The sequence below is a fragment of the Elephantulus edwardii genome, unplaced genomic scaffold, assembly GCF_000299155.1.
Source record: "Elephantulus edwardii isolate Elephantulus edwardi_28Jun2011 unplaced genomic scaffold, EleEdw1.0 scaffold00006, whole genome shotgun sequence".
Taxonomy (NCBI): Eukaryota; Metazoa; Chordata; class Mammalia; order Macroscelidea; family Macroscelididae; genus Elephantulus; species Elephantulus edwardii.
In genome coordinates, this window is record NW_006399756.1 from 36122556 (window position 1) to 36143316 (window position 20761).

Genomic DNA, 20761 nt, shown 5'->3' on the forward strand with positions numbered 1-20761 from the left:
CTCCATGTATGGATCTAGAGGGTCCTAGCAACTGCATATTAGGTCTAGGGGTTGGCAGCTCTGCAGAGGCCAAGCTTGGGGGGATCTGGGCAGAAGGGCTTCTTACCCTGTCCACAATGTAAACGGCACTGAGATCTGGGGACCCGCCATCACTCTGTGCCCTCTACACCCAACTTCTTGGACCACTGCTTCTCTGGCCTTTCCCAGCCCACCCTGCTTTTATTTCTTCTGCAGTCTCCCTGCCCTACCCCTCCTCCCTCCCCAGATATTTGAGAGAGACTGTCCAAGTCAATAAACTTTGAAGGAATGCATAACAATAATAACAACAAGGCCACTGGAGTTCAGGGAGGTTGCTTAAGGCCATCCAAAAGGGGACTGGGCTGGAATCCTAGAAGCTAGGTTCAGTGGGAACAGGAGCATGTGGACCAATGATAATGCTGTGGTTTGGGGGTCAGATCTGTAGCCAGTCACCTGGTTTGTCTAAGGACACACTGTGACTCACCTCTGAATTAGCTGCAAGAGAACAGGCAAAGCTAAAAAAAGAAAGAATGAGGAATGAAGTTCCCTATCCCCAGAAAGACTAGCATTGAGTCTTCATGAACGAAGCTCTGAGATCAGCTTGATTATTTAACCACTTTCCATCCTCATCAGGGGAATTTACAAAAAGGGGGAAAAAGATACTCCCCAATTCCATTTCTCATACCACATTAGTTTTTGTATTTTCCCCCCTTTTAAAAAAACAAAACATTTTAACATTGTATACAAACCATTTTGTTTTACTGTTCCTACAGATTTTGTAAACACATTTCCCCTCTCCTCTTAGTCTTCTGGTTGTCAGTTTCATGCTGCATTCTGTTCCCTCAAGGAGCCATACCATATTTAGTCACTTTTCTGTTATTGGTTAATTCAGTTTTCCCTCTGCCATTACAAATAATGCTGCTATAAATATCTTTGTCCATATAGCTCCCCCCTTCCCTTTTAAATGGTATTGTTGGAATCAGTGACCAGAAAGGCTTGACTGGCTCCTAGCTTTTGCCCTATGGAGCAAGGTTGCAATTGAGAGAACATTTAACAAAGCAACTAAGGTCTCAGATGTCCTCACATACATTTAACTACTGTACTGGTGTATGCTATATCTTTACTAATGTACTAATGTGCCCTATATCTGTACCAAAAGGTTGATGGTTTGAAGCCACCCAGAGATGCTTTTGGAAGACAGTCAAGCAATTTGTTTTATAAAATCTATTGGCTTAGCGGTAAGCAGCTGCTTTGCCATCCCAAAGGGATGCAGTTTGAATCCACCAGCTGTTCCAAAGGAGAAGGATGTGCTATCTCCTCTCATGCAATTTCCTGCCTCTGAAAACCCACTGGAGGGTCAGCTATGAGTAGGTGCTGACTCAAAGGCACACACCAACAAATGGAGCAGTTCTGTTCTGCATGCAGACAGGTGCTATGAATCTGAATCAACTCTACAAAACCAAGAGCAACTCTGCTTCAGGTTATTGTGAGGAAGAGGCCACCTGGCAAAGAAATAGGGGCGGTCCTTGTTCTAAGGAGCATAGAACTGGGACTTTTTCTTTCTTTCTTTCTTGTTTCTTTTTGTCTTTTTAATTTTTTATTAATTATAATGAAAGGTTACAGAGATTTTGGATTTCCATTCATTCACTGTTGCACTTTTCTCCCTGCCCATCCCTCCCCGCCCCATTCTCTCTTCTCTTTGAAAAGTAAAAGAAAAATTCATTGTTATACAATCCCTCCCCCCCAAGTCCACTCCACTATGCAGCCTTCATTCTGGACTCCTGTCATGACAATAATACCTAATCAAATATCCCTTTTAAACAGTTCTCTCCCTCATTTGTTTCAATGCGGCACACATTATTTAACCCCTCTTTCTCAGTCTCCCCCCAACAGAACTGGGTCTTTTTTTAAGAACTGTGACTTTTCACCTATTTTCTCCTACTAGGACATACATGGACACAGATAGGCTTCTAAAAGAATAACAGCAATAACAAAATCTCTCCTAGAAGAAGGGGAGCCAGTGTGTTCCTTAGAAACAAGGACGATGAGGCTTTGCCTCATATACGTTGGGCATATTTCAGGAGAAGTCAGTCTCTGGAAAAAGAAGGAGATGTGATTGACCCCGTGACCACAACAATGGGTGTCAACGTAGCTGAGTGTGTTGAGAATGGTGCAGGTTTACGCAGGGATTCATTCTGTTGTACACGGGATCTCTATACATCAGAGTTGACTCTTTGTTGTTGTATAAGGGCACACAATAGCCAAAACTTCTATGAAACTTAGAGAGTTCTGGTGGTTTAGCAGGTAAAGAGTTCACTAGCAAAGACAGGCGGGTAGTTTGAATCCACCAGCTGCTCCTTGGGAGAAAGATGGGCGATCTCCTCCCGTGTGATTCACAGTGCTCAGCCATGAGTTGGCTCCTGCTCCATGGCACATAACAATATCCCTGTGCGCCCAAAGGCAGGATCAAAATGTGGTGATAAAATTCTGCAGGGACCCGATACACCATGTGTTCTAATGAACATAGTCATTATGAAGGAAGATGCAGTGTTGGTATTGACGGTTGTTGACAAGCAGTCTCATTTCTGTGCATAAAGAAAGAATATTGTTGTTGGGGTTTTTTTCTTATTAAATCTTTTTATTCATTAGTTTTCGTATCAGTTCACCATTTAAACGAGACATTGCAAGTTGTATCAGCTAGCTTCTAATTTGGACATGGCACCAATATTTCCCATACAACCGGAAGAAAGACCACATATTCCTGGCTATTCCATTGGACAGGCTCTGTATGCTTCTTTGGATTCAACAGTCATGATCTTGTTTGAGATAAGCATGTGAACACAGGGCCAGATTTTGTTAGTTTCTGTCCCAGAAAACTGATGGGGCACACCTCGGCGCTTGTATAAATCAATGACTGGTTTTATCACTACTTTGTAATGTCTTAGCCGGGCAGCAACTGCTTCAGGTTTATCATCTTCCTGCTGGACTAATGGTTCACCAGTGATGTCATCAATGCCATCCATGCACATGAGGTGGATTGAACTCCAGGCTGTATACTCTCCCACTAGGAGGGTGAATCCAACGTCTGCTGAGACTTTGGGTGTTTCAAATGGAATATGCAAAGAGATCACTAGATCAGCTCACAGATTCCATCCAGGGCTTCTGCCTGTACTGAAGCCCTAGGAAAACCATCTAACAGCCAGTGCTGTTCTCGCCTATTCTCCAGCTCCCACATCATTAGGCGTGTGATCACATGATCCGGAACAAAAGACCTTTCTGGATGTACTGCTTCGCCATATTACCAACTTCGTTTTCGCTTGGATGTTTTCTCGCAAGAAGTGGCCGCTGGAGAGATGCTGGAAGCCGAAGTTCTGGGCGGTCATCTGGCACACAGTGCCCTTGACCGCGTGCAGGGGTTTGGAAGCCATTGCTTTGGCAAGGAGGGGGACAGCAGTCCCGGACGGGGCCTCGGGAACTTTGCTGCTTCCGCCGCGGTGCCGATCACCTAGATTTGTGCATGGATTTGCCAGCCACCCTGCAGCGGGAATGAGAGACTTCGGAGACAGCCCTAATATTGTTGTTGTTAAGTGCCGTGGAGTCATAGGCGACTCAGAGCGACCCTATGAATGAAAGTCCTCCACATCGCGTGACTTTCATCCTTTCTCCAGGTTCATAGGGTTTCCGGAGGCAAGCTGTTTATGGGAGTGAAAGAATATATCAAGCAAAAAACCACACCACCTGCCGTCCAGTCGATTCTGACTGAGAACGATCCCATGTGGTGCAAAACGGAAACTATCAGCTGTGACCTCTTAGAAGCGGATTGCTCGGTATGTGATTTGATGTAGCTCTGAAATTCAAACTGTCTGTTCCACTCCTGTAGGGACTACTGTAGATGGTTCCTATATTCTTTGCCTCCAAGTCAAGTCTGACTCAGTGGCCCAACAGGACAGAGTTGGACTGTCTCACAGGATTCTCAAGACTGCCTTGTCATTTCCTCCCTGGAGCACCTGATGGGTTCCAACCACTCACCCTTCAGCTGGCAGCCCATTGCTTGACCATTGTGCTACCAGGGTTCCTTCACAGAGGATGCCATGTCAAGTAGTCAAAAATACAACAGCGAGAGGCAAGCAGGGAACAGGGAAAGTGGAGGGCATTGTCATGCGAACAAGAGTAAATTCCAACTTGGAGGGAGAGGTGACAGTCTATGCCAGTAAGAGTCACCCCTTCAGGGTCACAGGGTCCCCCAAGCTGCACTGCGGAGGACGAGCAGCTTCCTCCTGTTAACACAGGCACGAGGGTCGCTAGGAGTCAGAACTCACTCCTGGCACTGAGCTTTTAGACTCTTTAAGGTAAAGGGCCATGGTGGTGCACTGGTTAAAGCACAGGATTGCTAACGATCTGGTCAATAGGGAAAGCTGAGGCAGTCTGCCTTCCTAAAGACTGGGAATTTTCTAGAGATTTGATGTTCTAAAATATGGAGTTCTGCTCTGGTCTGGAGGGTCGCTGTTAATAGGACCTGATTTGATGGAAGCAGTGGTTTTGGTGTTTTGTTTTAATCTTTAAGGCTGAAGACTACCACGGCACACGGCACTCTCCTGCAGAGCCTCTGGTGAATTTCAAAACCCATTTCTTACCAGTTTGCTTACCAGTCAAGTACTTAACCACCGCACCATCTCTAGGAGAGGATTCCCATCATGGAGATGTTATTGATATGTGCTGTTAGAGTTTGAACTCATAGCTGACCCTCCAGTGGGTTTTCAGAGGCTGTCAACTGCACAGGAGCAATCTGTCCATCTTAGAAGGTAGTTTTTAGCTCTGGTGGCCTAGTGGCAAGAAGCTGTGCTGCAATCTCTAAGACGCATGGTTTGAATCCACCAGATGCTCTGCCGGAGTAGGAGGGCAATCTCCTCCTTAGCCAGTCAGATACGATTTGACGGCACACAACAAATAAAAAAAAAAAGTACTTTTTTAAAATGGCATTTAGAAAAAAAAAATTAAAAAAAAAATAAAATGGCATTTAGAGAAGGACTCATCAAGAATAGAACTTGCAGACAGAGAACCAAAAACTATCTGGAGTGAGTGTGTGTGTGTGTGTGTGTGTGTGTGTGTGTGCATCCTGTGGATAAGTCCACGGTGTGTGTGGGGCGTGTAAGAGAGACCATCGCGTGTATAATTCCGTGTGTGTGTGTGTGTGTGTGTGTGTGTGTGAGAGAGAGAGAGAGAGAGAGAGAGAGCCAGCGAGCCAGCGAATGAGCAACCATCCCGTCAATAACTCCACAGTGTGCGTTTTAGTAGGGGGAGTAGGGCAGGCTAGTGGTGGGCCAGAGACTAGGTCCCCCTCCTCTGTCTAGTGTGCTTTCCTTGATTTAGCCCTGAAACTGCCTCAGACTTGAGGTTTAAATCAGCATGAACTTCTGGGAAGGTAGGAATCAAGGGAAACTCCAGGCTGGAGTCTTTTTTCCAGGAAGATCAAGAAGCTCAACTGAAAAATCGTGCTACCGCCTCATTCAAACTCACTGCTGTCCAATCAGGACCCAGTCAGCTGATTCTCTGTTGGTTTTCTAAGGCTGTAAATCCCACGGGAAGAAACTGCCCACCTTTCTCCTGTGGATCCACAGGTGAATCAGAACTGCCAGAGAGGAGTGACCTTTAGGTGAGCAGTGTACCTCCCCTGCTGGTAGGGCCCTCAGAGATCCCCCATGGCCTCATTCAACAAAACACAGCTCACACTCACTCTGAGTTAGAATGACTCATGGTTGACCCTCCAGGGTTTTCAGAGGCTGTAAATCTCCAGGGGTGGGGGTGGGGGATGGAGGAGATTGTTTATCTGTCTCAGGTGAAGTAGTTGTTGAATTCAAAGCGAAAGCCTTTGGGTTGGCAGCGGCAATTCTTTACCTCCAGGCCACATTAACTGTGAAAGTTCCCCAATGGGACTCTGTAGCACAGGCAGCTGAGGCTGTGGTCCAAATGCACCACAGAGAGTTGTGTTGCCTTGGGCAAGGCTGCGCTTTCAGCCGACACTGTTATTTCACCTGTAAAATGGGCTAATTGTCATCACTGACTCATAGCAAATGAGATCATGCAAAACTTCTTTTATATATCATTATCATTTACAAATGGAAAAGTAGTGCTGACTTCATTTACACCCCAGTTTGAGACTCATTTTTTTTTTTAAGCCCCAAATGCGGATTACCTCGAAGCAGTCTGGGAGGCGCGAGGCCGAGCTTCGCGCTCCGACTGCCTGAGGTGAGCGGCGGCGCGGACCCCGGCACGGGCGGGGCGAGCGGCAGCACCCGGGCCTGGGCGGAGCCGGCCTCGCGCTCGCTCCGCCTGCTGCCCGGGTTCCCGGCCCCGCGCTCTTCCTCCGACAGCTGCTCGGGGAGCCCAGCTCGTCGTGTCTCGTCCTCCCGCATCCGTCCCGCCCGCCGCCGCGCCATGGCCAGCGAGACTACCCAGCAGATAGTCCTCCAGGGCCCGGGACCCTGGGGCTTCCGCCTTATAGGGGGAAAGGACTTCGATCAGCCGCTCACCATTTCTCGGGTAAGAGCCGCCTGGGACGCGGGCGACAACGGGACGCTCCTGGGCCAGGAGAGGGGCGCACCGGCATCCTAGAGAGGCTGAGTCCCCGCGCGCGGCCCGATGGAGCGGGAACCGGGCGGCGGGTCTAGGTGCGCCGTGCGCGCCGTGCGCTCTGCGTCCCGCGCGTCTCCTCCGCCCGCTCCCGCCGCCCAGTTCCCCGTGCTGCGTCCTGGTTCCCCGGGCGGCCGTGCGCGCACTTGGCGGCCGCGGCGAGAAAGCCGAGCGCAGTTTTCACTCCTCCACCCCGGAGGCGCGTCGCGCGCGTAGACGGGCTTTGTGGATCCGCGAGGACGAGACGGTCACCGCCGCTCGGTCGTGCCAGCCGTTGGAATTTACCCGTTCTTATCAAGACTTGGGGTGGCAGAAAGTGGAAGGAGCGGGGAAAGGCTGTAGAGTGAGCAGCGCTGTGTTGGAGTGGCGGTGAAAATACACGGAAAGTTAACTGAGAGGCGGTTGGACTTGCCAAAAATCTCGAATTCGTTCCTCACTCTTGAGACTCTTGAGCAGAGTATTGGACACAAATCCCAAATAATCTTGGTCATTCTTTCTTGCGGGTTTTGACCGATCCTTCTTTCGTCCAGGCATTTCCGGATTATCATCCTATCCGCCGTTTTCCCCCCAGGGGATGAGTGAGTTGGTACTGGGTGGGGTGGAATTGTCACCCTTTGTGTGTTTGGATTTTCGGGTGTGGAAAAACATAGAGCCCTCATCAGTTTGGAAGGGCTCAAATTAGATCTGGGGCCACCCCCCAGGCCCATCACCCCAAATAAAGTGGAGAGCAGACAGTTTGAATGCACCCGCTACTCTGATGAGAAAGATGGTCGGTTTCTGAAAACCCACTGGAGGGGCAGCTGTGAGTCGATTTTTTTACTTCACAGCACATAATCACAAAAATGCCGTGACAGGGAACTCGTGAGGCTTTAAGTTGACAATCTTTACAGGAGTAGATTGCTAGATCTTCTCATGGGGTGGGATGTATGATAGATGGTGAGGTGAGAGTTTGAACAAACTTTTCTTACAGTGCTCCATCTGAAGTTGTTCAGACAGGAGCTGATGCCCCTTTCTGAGTTGCCAAGTTGAGTGCCTGCACTTACCAGGCATCAGTGACTGCTTTTTGATTGAATAAAGAAAGGGAACAGGGCCTACACACCCCAGGGCGGCCACGCCCTGCCTGAAGGCCTGCATTCCATCTTTGGGTCCTCTGACTTGCAGAAGCAAGGCTCACACTTGCCTCCTGAAATCTAGATAATTCCTCTTCCTGAGTTGTCAGGGAAGGCCTGTATGTAGGGCCTTTTGACTTCAGTCTTTACCTTCAGCAGCTAAATGAGTATGGGAGGAGGTGTAGGAGAAGAATGAGGACCTCTCTTTTTGGCAGCCCCTTTCCGACCCACCTTTCTTTCCAGCTGGGCCTGGCTCAGTTGGTCAGGCTCCTCTATTTCACTCCTCAAATGAGCTCACTCTCTGATTCTTTGTCCTGTCCTGCACACCTTGTTCTGTTGAACTTCTTTGATTATTCTCGCAGGTACACAGCCTTCTCACCCACCAGTTGGTTTCCTCAATTGCAGGCACTGTGCCTTTCCCAAATCTAGATTCCCGCCCCCAGGCCTGGCACGGGGCAGAACCTGACCATGTGGCTTATTAAGAAAATGCTTGCCCTGGGAAGGCCTTGCCTCTGCACAGTGAGACTAGCTTACCTCATAGTCCATTTGCTCCTGCTCTTTGTGTCTATAATTAATCTGTCAGCTCTCTCCACTTGGGAAATTTTTCATGACGTGAATCTTTTTTTTTAAGTAATGGAGGAAGTATGGGCTGTCTATAAAAAGGGCACTTGCTACCTGTCATTTTAGCTATGTTTAAAGAGTTTAAAGAATGCAAGTGATTCTGTGCAGGAACGATGGTATAGCGTGGAAAACAACAGGCTGCAGATGTTTTCGTTTGTACTGCGTATACCCATTTGTTCATCAGCACATGTTTAATGAGCACATACATTGTACTACTGTGCAAAGTCCTACAAACAAAAACAGACCAGTTGCCATTGCAGCTGACTCGGTGGCTCCATGGGGGTCAGCAGAACTGGGGTGCCCCCGCCCCTGTGAACCTTCAGGAGCAGTTTGCTCGGCTTTTCTTCTGATGCTTTTCTGGGTGGGTTTGAAGTGCCAGGCTTGGCTAGCTGCTGAGCATTGCCGTCCCAAAGCCTTATACAGAGCTATCAAACCAAGCCAGATTGCTGTCAAGGCCAGTTCTGACGCAGAGCTACCCTGTGGCACAGAGTGGAACCACTCCACTGGGTTTTCGAGGCTAAAAATCCTAATAGGAGCAGACGGCCTCATCTAAATGGCTGGTGAGCTTGAAACACTGATTCTTCAACACAACCCACTGTGCCCTGAGTGTCTTACAAAACCCTGTTGTGTTGTGTGTTGCCATCAAGTCAGAGCCAGTTCACAGCTGACCCTCCAGCAGATTTTCAGAGGCAGTAAATCACATGGGAGGAAATTGCCCATCTTTCTCCTGTGAAGCATCTGGTGGATTCAGACCACATGCCTTTGGGTTAACAGTGCTACCAACGGTCCCTTCTCCAAAGCCCTAGAGACCCAGGAAACAGAGGGCATGGCTCCATTCTTCCTTCGTGAGGGTAGGACATCTCTTTTTCTCCTTGTGGACCAAGAGGCAAGCAAGCTTATCTGTACAGTACCAGTGCCCCTTGATGGCTTAATGGAAAAGGGAAAGTGATTCAGAGGAGGTGACATTCTCAGGCTTCTCTTCTCATTTCATTGTTCCTTCATGGGTTAAATGTGGGCTAGCTCCTCTCCTGGGAATGGAATGTCTTTGAAAGACCCTGAGTTGAAGGTCCAAGTTCTGGTGCTGGTCTCGTTTCTGCTTCTTATTGTGTCTGTGGTGACCTTTTTGCTTTGAAGATCAACTTCTTTATCTTTGCAGTGGAGATATCACTAGCCCTAGACTGTGATGATTGTGATTTAAGGTACGAGAATGTGCAGTAAACAGTGAGCAATGTTGAGGAAGTATGAATGGTGCCAAGAATTATTCACATCCTCTGATGGTAGGTGTGATGTATTGTGTTTGTTATTCTGGGCAGGTAGTGTGTGCTAGTATAGGTTCTGTGCATAGATTTTGAGTCTCCACACCAAAGCAAACTGTAAAATTAGGTTGGGAGAAGAGTGCTTATCTTGGAGAGGGTGAAACCAGGCTTCTCCTTGGAGGCTAGGAGGTTAGGATTTTGAAGCTCCATCTCACATACTTTGGGCACATGCCCAAGAGAGACTGGTTCTTGGAGAAGAACATCATTCTCGGAAGGGTGGAGGGACAGTGCAGGAGAGGAAGACCCCAGATGAGATGGATTAATCCAGTATCTGGGGCAATGGGGGTTGGCATGTTAGAATTAATGAGACTGGCTCAGGACAGGACAGGATTCAGAGCTGCTGTTATGTGTCACAGGCAACTCAACAGCACATAACAACCACAACAATGATTGCTTTCTCTTGCATAAATTTTTATTAAACTGCTATGGTTTCTGAATATAACTCTCTGATCTTGTGTACTTGAAAGCTTTCTCTTTTAAACTTTTTTCAAATTGTAAAATAAACACAAATACAAACATGCTAGAAAACATAAATGCAGAGGAAATGATTATAAAGCAAACGCTTGTATAATTACCACCCAGCATAAGAAATAGAGCATTGCCAGCCCCTCGGAAGCGGCTAAAACATAAGGAACCAAGCTGTCAATCCAAAGGTACGATGTTCATACCCACCATTTGTTCCGTAGGAAGACGATGGAAATTTCCTCCTGTGCGGTAAGTTGTTATTGTTAGATGCCATCAAGTCGAGCACGACTCATAGTGACCCTGTGAACAAAAGATCTGAAACCAGGCCTGTCCTGCGCCATCCTCACACTTCCTGACATACAAGAACCCATTGCTCAAGAGTCATCTTGTCAGTACACCTGGTTGAGGGTCTTCCTCTCCTTCACTGACCCTCCAGCCTTCCCAACATCATGTCCCTCTCCAAGGAATAGCACCTCCTAGCAATATGTCCAAAGTATGTGAGGCAAAGCCTCATCATTCTTACTTCCTAAGAGCACTCCGGCTGCATCCTCTCCAAGACATATCTATTCATTTTTTTGGCCATCCATGGAATGTTCAGTGCTCTTCTCCAACACCACAGCTCAAAGTCGTTAATTCTTTTTCTGTCATCCTTCATCATTGTGCAGGTCTCGGATGCATAGCTGGTAATCGGAAGGACCTGAATCACACGCACCTTAGTCCTCAAACTGACATCACTACTCCTCAATAATTTGGAAAGTCCCTCGCTGCAGATTTTCCCATTGCAATGCGTCTCCTTATTTTTTGACTGCTTGTACCAAGGGTTTTAATTATTATTATTAAAGTATATACTCCTGTGCGGTTTCCAGCCTCCAAAATCTCAGTGGTGGGTCAGCTATGAGTTAATTCTGACTTGTCGGCATGTAACAACAGCAGCAATAATCTTTGACTAATGGTCATTGTGCCTTGCTTTATAGTTTTGCCACCTAAGTTTATGAACACCGTAGCTTAGCTTTGCTGTGTTTCCAAGCAGAATTGTCTTGTTAGCTGCCGTTGAGACTGCCCTTGAATCATGGTGAGCATGTTTACAGCAGTATAAAACATCGCTTAGTCCTGTACCATCCCATGATGAGTTGTAGATCAGACCATTGTGATTCAGAGGGTCTTCATTGGTTGATTTTCAGGAGTCCGTGGTCGGGCCTTCTTAGTGTGTCTTATTCTAGAAGCTCTGTTGAAAACTGTGCATCGTCATGATAAGAAGCAAGCCTCTACTGACAGACCAGTGCTGGCTGCATGGAAGTCAGACCGGCTGGGAGTGAACCCAGGTCTCCCACATGAAAGGGAAGAACTTTACCACAGAACCACCGCTGACTGCCCTCACTGAAGCTCATAGAGAATGTGGTTTTGATCATATGTGTGTGTGCTTGTCTATTAATAGTTTCTTTTTATTTTCAATGTTACTGGAATAAATTTGGAACCTCAAACCAGATTTTCTAGTTTAATGGGCATAAACTAGCTTTCATCATTTTCTTGGAGAAAGCATGCTTGGAAAGGTGGAAGGTCAGCAAAAGAGAGGAAGACCATCCACCAGATGGATTGACACAGTGCAGCAATCAATCCATGATGGGGCTTAAGTGTGCCAGAGACAGTGAGGTTGGCACAGGATAGGACAGGGTTCAGATCTGTTGTCCATAGGGTCACTTTGGGTCCTACTTACTCAACTCAGCACCTAACAACAACAACAACAGCAACATTTCATGTCAAGATTCCTGGATGATCCAGATACATGGTTACCAGCCACCTTGAGATTGTTCTGTCACTTCCAACTCAGAATCTGTAATTGTCCATCTCCTTGAGTTTTATTTTGTTTTTCCCATGTCAATGCCTTACTTCCTCTTGTTACTTGCAAGGGAAGCCTTCAGAGAACCCACTCCACACCCAGGCCAAATTTGAGCCCCATTTATGTTGACTGTTTTTCTCTCCCAGCAACGGACAAAGCACAGGAAGAGGTGGGGCCAGAGATAAGGGGACACTCCGAGTTGGAGGAGTTGTCTGCTGGAAGCCTTTTTCAGGAGCTGCATAGCTTTATGGTACAGGCAGTGCCTTTTGCTTAGGCCTCACCAAAATAAAACTCATTGCCATTGAAACCATTCCAGCTCATACAGAGCAGAAACTCCCCAAAGTTTTCAGGACTGACCTTTGGGAAGTGGATCACCAGGCCTTTATTTCCAGGAACCTTTTGGTAGATTTGAACCATCAACTTTTCCGTTAGTAGTTAGGTCTAGGATTTTCAGGAGTCAGTGGCCAGGCTTTGTTAGTGTGCTCAGCTTGTGAGTGATAGAGCTGGAATTGGGCCAGGCCGTCTGATTTCAGAGCCTGCGGTCTCAACTGTTGTGCCACAATAATAGATTACTAGCAGCTAACATATTCTGAGTGCCTCCTCTGTGCTCTGGTAGCCTTGTGGGTAGCAAATTATGCTCTGAGGGAAAAAAGGGAAAAAGATAGGCAGTCTCCTCCTGTGCAGTTTACAGCCTCTGAAAACTTCCTGGAAGGTCAGCTGTGAGTCATACTGACTCAGTGATGATGGGTTGAGCTGATTCTCTGCTAGTCAGGCATTTGCATTGCCCTTCCCCCCCTATTCCCCACAACCTATGACATTAGGACACAGGGCACGTAGTCAACAGATTGTCGAGCTGAACGTTGATATCAGACAGACAGATTCCCAGGCTAGGTTTGAGCTGCTGTATTCTGCTTCCTGGACATGTTGTTATGCACCATCGAGTTGACTGCTCCTCACAGGAACGGGAGGAACAGCAGATCAGAACCTTGCCCTATAACTGTGCCATCCTCCCTGTCTCCAGCAGCATGCTCAGGCCGTTACAGTCATTGTGTCCATAGATCTTGTTGAAGGTCATTAGTGTTTCATTGTTAATAATGAAACACCACAGTGTGCTGAGAAAGAATAATGGGAGTGCAGGCATCCCCATCAGGGCGAGGACTTTCCAGCCCCCCCATGCCCCTAGGGGGGGCTCAGGTGGCCTTCCAGCTGCTTTGTGACTTCAGCCCTCATGCCCCTTGATCTCAGAACAGCCTAGAAAGCAGCCCCTCTCTGGCTTGATTCTCTCCAAAAAGCCGGGAGATAACCTGGGAGAGTTGGCAGTCCAACTCTGAAATACTGTGTCCTTGTGGACAGTGGAAAACCGAAGAGAGGAGTTGAAAGGTAAACTTGAGAAAGTCCTGCCTAAATAGCTTGTTAGAAGGGGATTATTTGGGGATTTTTTTTTCTTTTTTGTAGCAAATGAAGATATTTGGAGGATTTTTTTCCCCCAGTAGCAAATGAGGATGGTTGGGCAGTACACAGAATCTCTGTGTGCCCAGCAGATTATGGCCCTGTCCCAAACAAAGCTCCTTGTACCCTTTGTAGTGGTCACCTTGTTACCAGCTTCTCATTGGTGAGTGGGACCATCCTCCTGAACTGAGGTCTGTTGAGAACCTTGTCATGTGTGTTGGGAACCTGTGTAGTAAAGGCCGTGAACATTCAGAATGATTTCCTGAAGGAAGCAGTGGCCTTTTCGGAGATAAAGTTCCTGAGACCTCATTTTTTAGGGCCTCATTTTTAGAGTCTGTTCATATCAAATGATACAGTATGGATGTAGCTCTCTCACACTGCCATTCAGTCAGAACCAACTCATACTGACCCTCCAGCAGGCTTTTGGGAGATCGTATATCACATGGAAAGAGATTGCTCATCTCTTCCTGAGATGCTGCGGGTGGGTTCTAACTGCCAGAGAAGTGGCACGTTAGGATTCGGAGCACAGCTCTCAACGGACTGCACCACCAGAGTCCCTAATAGAGATAAATGTGTCTAGCCGAGATGCATACACATAGATTAAAGCTGAATGATGCAGTAGCCATTCACATCTGTGTCTTGAAAATAGTACCCATCCAAAAATTCTGCTCCTGCTTGTCTATGCCATAGAAATGTGTCTCGTGCACTCATTCACTGTTATCTAATTGATTCCAACTTTGGGTCCAATTCTTAGCAACATTCCATTGGGTTTTCGAAGCTGTAAGTTGTAATGACAGGAGACTGGCTTTCTGCCCCAGAACCACTGATGGATTCGAACCACTAAGGTTCACAGCTTTTTGGTTAGCAGTTCAATCCTCTTATGTGCTGTGCCACTAGAATACCTCAGATAATAAGAGAATTTTATGACAAGAGTTTTCAAAGAATTATTATTCACAGTAACCGTAATTAATGAAAATATTTAATAGGAGAGGAGTTTATAGATAAAGGATGATGTCGTTACATGAGGATCTCTGGTGGCATAGTGGGTTAAGTGTTGGGTGCTAACTGAAAGGTTGATGGTTCAAACCCACCAGGTACTCAGTGGGGGAAAGATGAGGTCCTCTGCTGCTGCCATAAACATTCATAGCCTTGGAAAACTTATGAGGCATTTTATGATATCAAATAGGGTTATGTGTGTCAGAACTAACTCGATGGCAATGAAAATTTGAGTGGCATCAGGATTAAAATGCTCAGCTGCAAACTGGAAGGATGGCAGTTTGAACCTACCAGCAGCAACTTAAGAGAAAACTGTGGCAGTCTGTGTCCATAACGATTACAGTCTTGGAAACTCTTTAGGACGATTCCGTTCTGTCTTGTACGATTGCTAGGAGTCAGCGTCAACAGGATGATTTTCTAATTATGTGATGTAATACACACACACCCTCCACTTCAAGGTATTGAGAGAAAGGAGCTGAGAGGAAAGGTTAAATACTTTATGATTCCATTCATATGAAAGTAATGATGCAAATTAATTTACAGTCAAGGTCATGGCAGCCTTTGCAGGGAGGATAAGCAGGGGCATGGGGTCAGTAAGATGTTAGAAGGTGAGGTGTTCTTTACCGGATGTTTGTTCCACAGGTGTGTTCTCCTTCTGTGAATCCACCCAGCTGCGTCCATGCAATATGTGTATTTTTCTAGGGTGTTACACTTCAATAAAACGTCTCCACGACAAAACTGCATGCTTGTTATAAGAAGCTTAAATAATTTTAAAGCGTGTATGTATAAAGGTGAAAGCCTTCTCCACACCCTTCCCAGTCGTACTCCCCTGAAGTCAGCATTGTTTACCCTTATCCATTCACATAACTTGTCTTGAAACCAATTGGCCAATCATTTTAGAATTTATAAATTCTATAGTATAAATATAATTTATAATTTTATAAATTTGTATGGCCAATATATTTAGAATTTGTTGCATTACACTTTGTCATATTTTTTTATTGCAGCACGTTGGAATTAAAGATAGCTTGATGTCATGAGAAAATGCAGTCTTAGTATCAGCTTGATCTGGATTCATACCCTGTGCTGTCCAGTTATTAGCTTGTGTGTCTATGAGCATGTTTGTTTCTAAAATTCCAGTTTGCTTATGTGTAAAGTGAAAACAGTAGAGCTTGCATTCAAAGGATATAGAGAGGATTGAGATGACACATATAGAAAACCTAGCATTATGGTTAGGAAAAGAGCAAGGGTGTCAGTTTAAAGACTAATGTGTACCCAATGCAAGCTGTGTGGCACTTCAGTTGCTTCATGTTTTTATTGTTGCTATGTGCCATCGAGTCTACTATGACTCATAGCGACCCTGTGCACAATAGCTCAGAGCCCTGCTCTGTCCTGAACGAGTCTCGGTGTCTCTAACACACCTATCCTCATTAACCCAAGTTATTATGTGAATTCATCTCATCCAGGATCTTTCTCTCCTGTACTATCCCTCGACCCTTTCAAGAATGATATCCTCCAAATACTGGTCTCTCCTGGCTACACACCCAAAATATGTGAGACAGAGTCTCAAAATCCTTGTCTCCAAAGAGTGGGTTGGTTTCACCCTCTCCAGAACAGAGCTGTTAGTTCATACGCATGTTAAGTTTGGATAATGAATAAGCCAGACAAAGAACTGATGCCTTTGCATTATGGAGTTGACTGGGTATGGAATAGTCTTTTGACTGTCAAAAGAACAAATAAATCTGTCTTGGAGGAAGTGCAACCAAGGTGCTCCTCAGAGGCCAGGATGGTGAAAATCTGTCACATACGGTTGGGCATGTTCTCAGCAGGCAACAGTTCTTTGAAAAAGACATTATGCTGGAAAAAGTAGAGGGTCAGTGAAAGAAAGGAAAATCTGACATGTGCAACAATGGACTTGAACATGATAGAGAGGGTGAGAATGGTCCAGGATAGGGCAAGGTTTTCATCTGTGGTTCGTAGGGTTACTATGAGCCATTGTCAGTAGGCACCTAACAACAACATTTAAAAAAATTAAGGTAGCAAAGTTCAGCAGAGCAGCAAACAACAAATGCTGGTGAGGTTGTGGAGAAATTGGAACCCTGTTGGAGTGAGTGTCAAATGGTGCAACCACCATGGAAGGCAGTATGGCGCTTTCTCAAAAAGTTAGAAATAGAAATACCATTTTACCCGGCAATTCCAGTACTGGGAAAATATCCTAAAGAAACCAGAACTGCCACCCAAACAGATATATGTACACCTATGTTATTTATTGCTGTGTTGTTCACAGTAGAGATGGAAGAAACCCAAGTGCCCATCAACAAATGAATGGCTAGAAGCTGTGGCATAATCACACCATGGAATACTACACAGCCCTGAAAAACAAGGAGCACATAAAATACCACACAAAATGGATGACTCTGGAGGACATAATGAAATATCTCAGTCATAAAAGGACAAATATTGCATAATGCCATAAAACAGAACTGACAAGGGGGTTGGAGGGAAGCTAAGAGAAAAACGGGGGAAATAATGATCACTTTGAAACATTGCAACAGATGAGGGAAAGAACTGTTTAAAAAGAACATATGATTTTCATGGTAGTATTTGCATTATAACAGGCCAACATAAGAGGTGCATAGCAAAGTAGACAGGGAGGGGGGGGGTGCAAGAGAAGAAGGGAACAGTGGAACAATGAACAAATCATTTTAAAGAGAAAAGCAAACTGGGAGTGGTAGAGAAGAAAATGTGCAATAATGAATGATTGAAAATCCAAGTTTTCCATAAACTTTCATTAAAATATCAATTAAAAAAATTTTAAAAAGTGAAAAATAAATTGTGGCTACTATATATTGAGAGCATATTGTGTGAGAGGCATTGCTCTGAAATCTTTACAATATTATCTAATTTAGCCCTTTGGATTACCAAATGAAATTGCTACTGTTACAGATTTCATTTTACAAATAACCAAGACAGGGAAAAGGTTACATGTCTAATGAATAGTTAGGGTTTGAGTTAGGGGTGGTGGTTGTTGGCTGCTACGTTTTTGGCTTCAGAGTCAAGGGAGAAAGATATACTGGTGGCCCTGTACCATCCCCAATGATTGTCCTTGGATTGGACCTGTGTCACCAATCGAGGTCTCATGGGCTGGTTTTTGGATGTAGAACACCAGAGTTTTTCCCTGGTATGCCTTAGTCTGAAACCTCCTCTGAAGTCTGTTCAGCATCATAGCAACACGCAAACTTCCTCTAAAAGACAGATGGTAGATGCATTGGCCAGAATCAAACCTGGCTCTCCTGCGTGGAAAGTGAGAATTCTATGAGCCACCACTGCCTCATCAGAGACGTTAACAACTTAACCACATAGAGTTCACAGAGGATGTTAGGAGACTTGAGAAAATAGATTTCACCCCCCTCCCCCCCCTTACCTGCTTTTTAAATTACCTCCTTACCTAAGAAATTGTGATCGGTCATTCATACTGACAGGAAGTCTTTCTAGTTGAATTGCTATTCTTAGTACAAATACTAAAAGCTTTCTCTTATTCCCTGCATGAGTTGAGTTAAGGCATGGCTCATCTATAATCATTTGAACCCTAATTTATTGTCTCCAGTCACTGGCAGATTGGTTACAGAATAACCAAGAGCACTTTACAGCATTCTTGGGGTTTTCAGGCCAGTTTCCTCATCCTTCTCTGCTTGCTATGCTATGGTGAGGACTCCAGTCAATCAGGAGATACGAAGAGTTCTGATTCTGTATCTAAATGCCACACTGCTAGACTGGATCTGGCTCTTTCTGCCTGCCAGAATCTTTGAAATTCATACCTAAACACCTTGACACACCCACTGGATCATCTGAGATTGTCCCTAAAAGGCACATGGCACTGAAGTTGCACTTGACTTCCCAATGTCTTTATCCCAGCCCTGCTTTGTAAAATGCTGAATTACAGCTGTCATCATTTGTGCTGTCTACCTCACCCCTTTGTTGGGAGGATTTAAAGCTGTCTTGTAATACCAAAGCACATATTTCTAGTATTTTAACACAAGATTTAACAAATAATAAGGTTTAACAATAAATTGGGGCTTGTAAGAGCAGAGAGAGAAAGATGTTCCAGGAACTTAAAAGTAGTTGGTTTCTGTAATTGCACACTACATTGCACTGTCTGTTTTCTGGCCAAAGCAAAATAAGAACCATGTTGAATTATTTAGACATCTGGAATGAAATGATGCTTCTGCGGTCCTCCATTGACACAACCTTCAGGGATGTTGAATAGGACAGTAGGAACTTGTATTTGGTAAACAGGTACAGAAAAACTGTGCTAGTGGACATTTCATTTTAAAGTTGCTTCCCGGGAAGCTGAGGTTTCAGAGTCCAAGTATTATTTGTTCATTTGTTATCATCAGTCAGCAGAGAGAGAGGTCGGAAAAAAGGACTAGTTAGCCACTTTTGTTGGTCTTCTCAAAGCTTATGAACAGCAGAATTACCTGAGAAACTTTTAAAACAGATTCCTGTGCCCTATTTTGTAGACCCTGCTTCCGTAGATTTGGAGAGGATTATGGGTATTTAGCTGTGTATTAAACACCACCCCTTCCTTCCCCAGCCCAAAACTGTGGTCTCATCCTTGCAAATAATCAAAGTTCTCCTCTGAATTATTGACGAGTCAGGACAATTACTGGCATTTGGTTTAGACACCTGAAGGGACAAGGTTTACAGTGTTCTGTGACCATTCAGGAGATCAGCCTGTATTATTGATTCCCCACAGGTAAAAATCAGAGAACCTTCTGAGTAGAGAACCCCTCCCTCCCCCTTTTAAAAAATTAGGAAGTAAAGCTCTGAGTCAGAACTGTTTAAGCCATTTGAAGAAACATACTTGTTTTAAGAATCAGAACACTGTCAAAAGGGTGACAGTACAATTTATCATGTAGACTGGGATGCTTTTGAGAATGAAATGGGGACTTCTTTATTATTATGTTTGGAAAATAGATTTCTGGGCACACTTGCTATCCGGTAATCATAGTCATTTAAAAACCCACACACACAACCAAAACACAAAACCACACACACAACAAAACAACCCAGAAAACAAGCCCACTACCATGGAGTCGATTCTGAATGCTGGCAGTCAGCCATGGGGCTTCCAAGGCTGTTAATCTTTATGGGAGCAGACTGTCCCTCCTCCTCTGGAACCATGGGAACATGCAAACTGCTGACCCTGTGGTTAGCAGTGCAATATGTAATGCATTGTGCCACCAGAGCTCCTTAATACGAAAGATGTACATAAGTTTTTAACTAAATAAGCTAAACAAGCTCATTTACGCGAAGACACCGGGAAGCAACATAAGTGAATTTTAAATTGGGGGCTAGGCAATAAGAAAATTAACTGCTTCAAGGATGATGGTAAATAGCCACTCATACCAGGTTTCTACATTGGGAGGTGGGGGTAGTAGTGTGGGGTGGGGCTTCTGTGGCTAAGAACAGAGTGCACGCTTTTTCTTGAGAGGGCAGAAACACATCAGCTACTTGTTGTCTTGTGGGAAGGGGAAGCTATGCCAAATCTTTGATTTCTCATAAGAAGCTGAGAAACTAGAATTTTATGTCATATCTACCGACATGTACAAAACAAGTTGGCAAGTAAATGAAATTCAAACAATACAAAACAGAGAACCAAGATTGTGGATGGGGTCTATTTAGTGACCCCACCTTTTATCTGTGGCCAAGGGAGTTTAAATAGATTCTATTCTGGCTGTCATTAGAACATGATTTTAAGGGGGCTTGACTCCCTTCTGAATGGTCCACAGAGGATGCCAACTCAGAATGGCTGACCTTCTGGGCTGGCTGTGTGACCCCTTGAATGGTTCTGCGGCTGAGAACTGCCTTTAGAGGATATCTGTCAGATAGAGTTACCCTAATCTCAGCAGAGTTAAGGCTCAGTGGTGGGTTCTTGGCAGTGGCTAGGCAGTCGATTCACACACAGTGTTGAAAATCCTTTGCTGGTCCCCAGCACTTTCTGGATAAAGTACAACCTTCTTAGCGCTCATGGAGGAGCAATGATGTTACTTTGAGGACCAAGGTGTGCCTGATTCAGGCCATGGTCTTTTTAATCACTTGCTATACATCTGATATATGGACAGAGACTATAGATAACAGAAGAATTAATGCCTTTTTAAAAAATTTAGTTTATTTTTCATTTCCATGAACATCTACAGAGATTTTGGAATTCCATTCATTCATTGTTGCACCCTTCTCCCTACACAAACCCCTCCCCCTCCCCCCCCATTTGCTCCTCTCCTTGAAAAGCAAAAGAAAAACTCCCTCATTGGTACACA

General features: G+C 45.2%; 1 protein-coding gene and 1 pseudogene across 1 annotated transcript in view; one reads left to right on the forward strand and one right to left on the reverse strand.

Annotated features, from left to right (window-relative positions):
- Positions 1 to 2783: 2783 nt before the first annotated feature.
- Positions 2784 to 6455, reverse strand: LOC102857574 (annotated as a pseudogene).
- PDLIM1 (PDZ and LIM domain 1) overlaps positions 6454 to 20761 on the forward strand; it is a 54588-nt gene continuing 40280 nt past the window's right edge. Inside the window, exon 1 of the mRNA XM_006880211.1 lies at positions 6454 to 6558. Coding sequence (XP_006880273.1) covers positions 6454 to 6558 — 105 coding nt within the window. The remainder of the gene's footprint in view (positions 6559 to 20761) is intronic.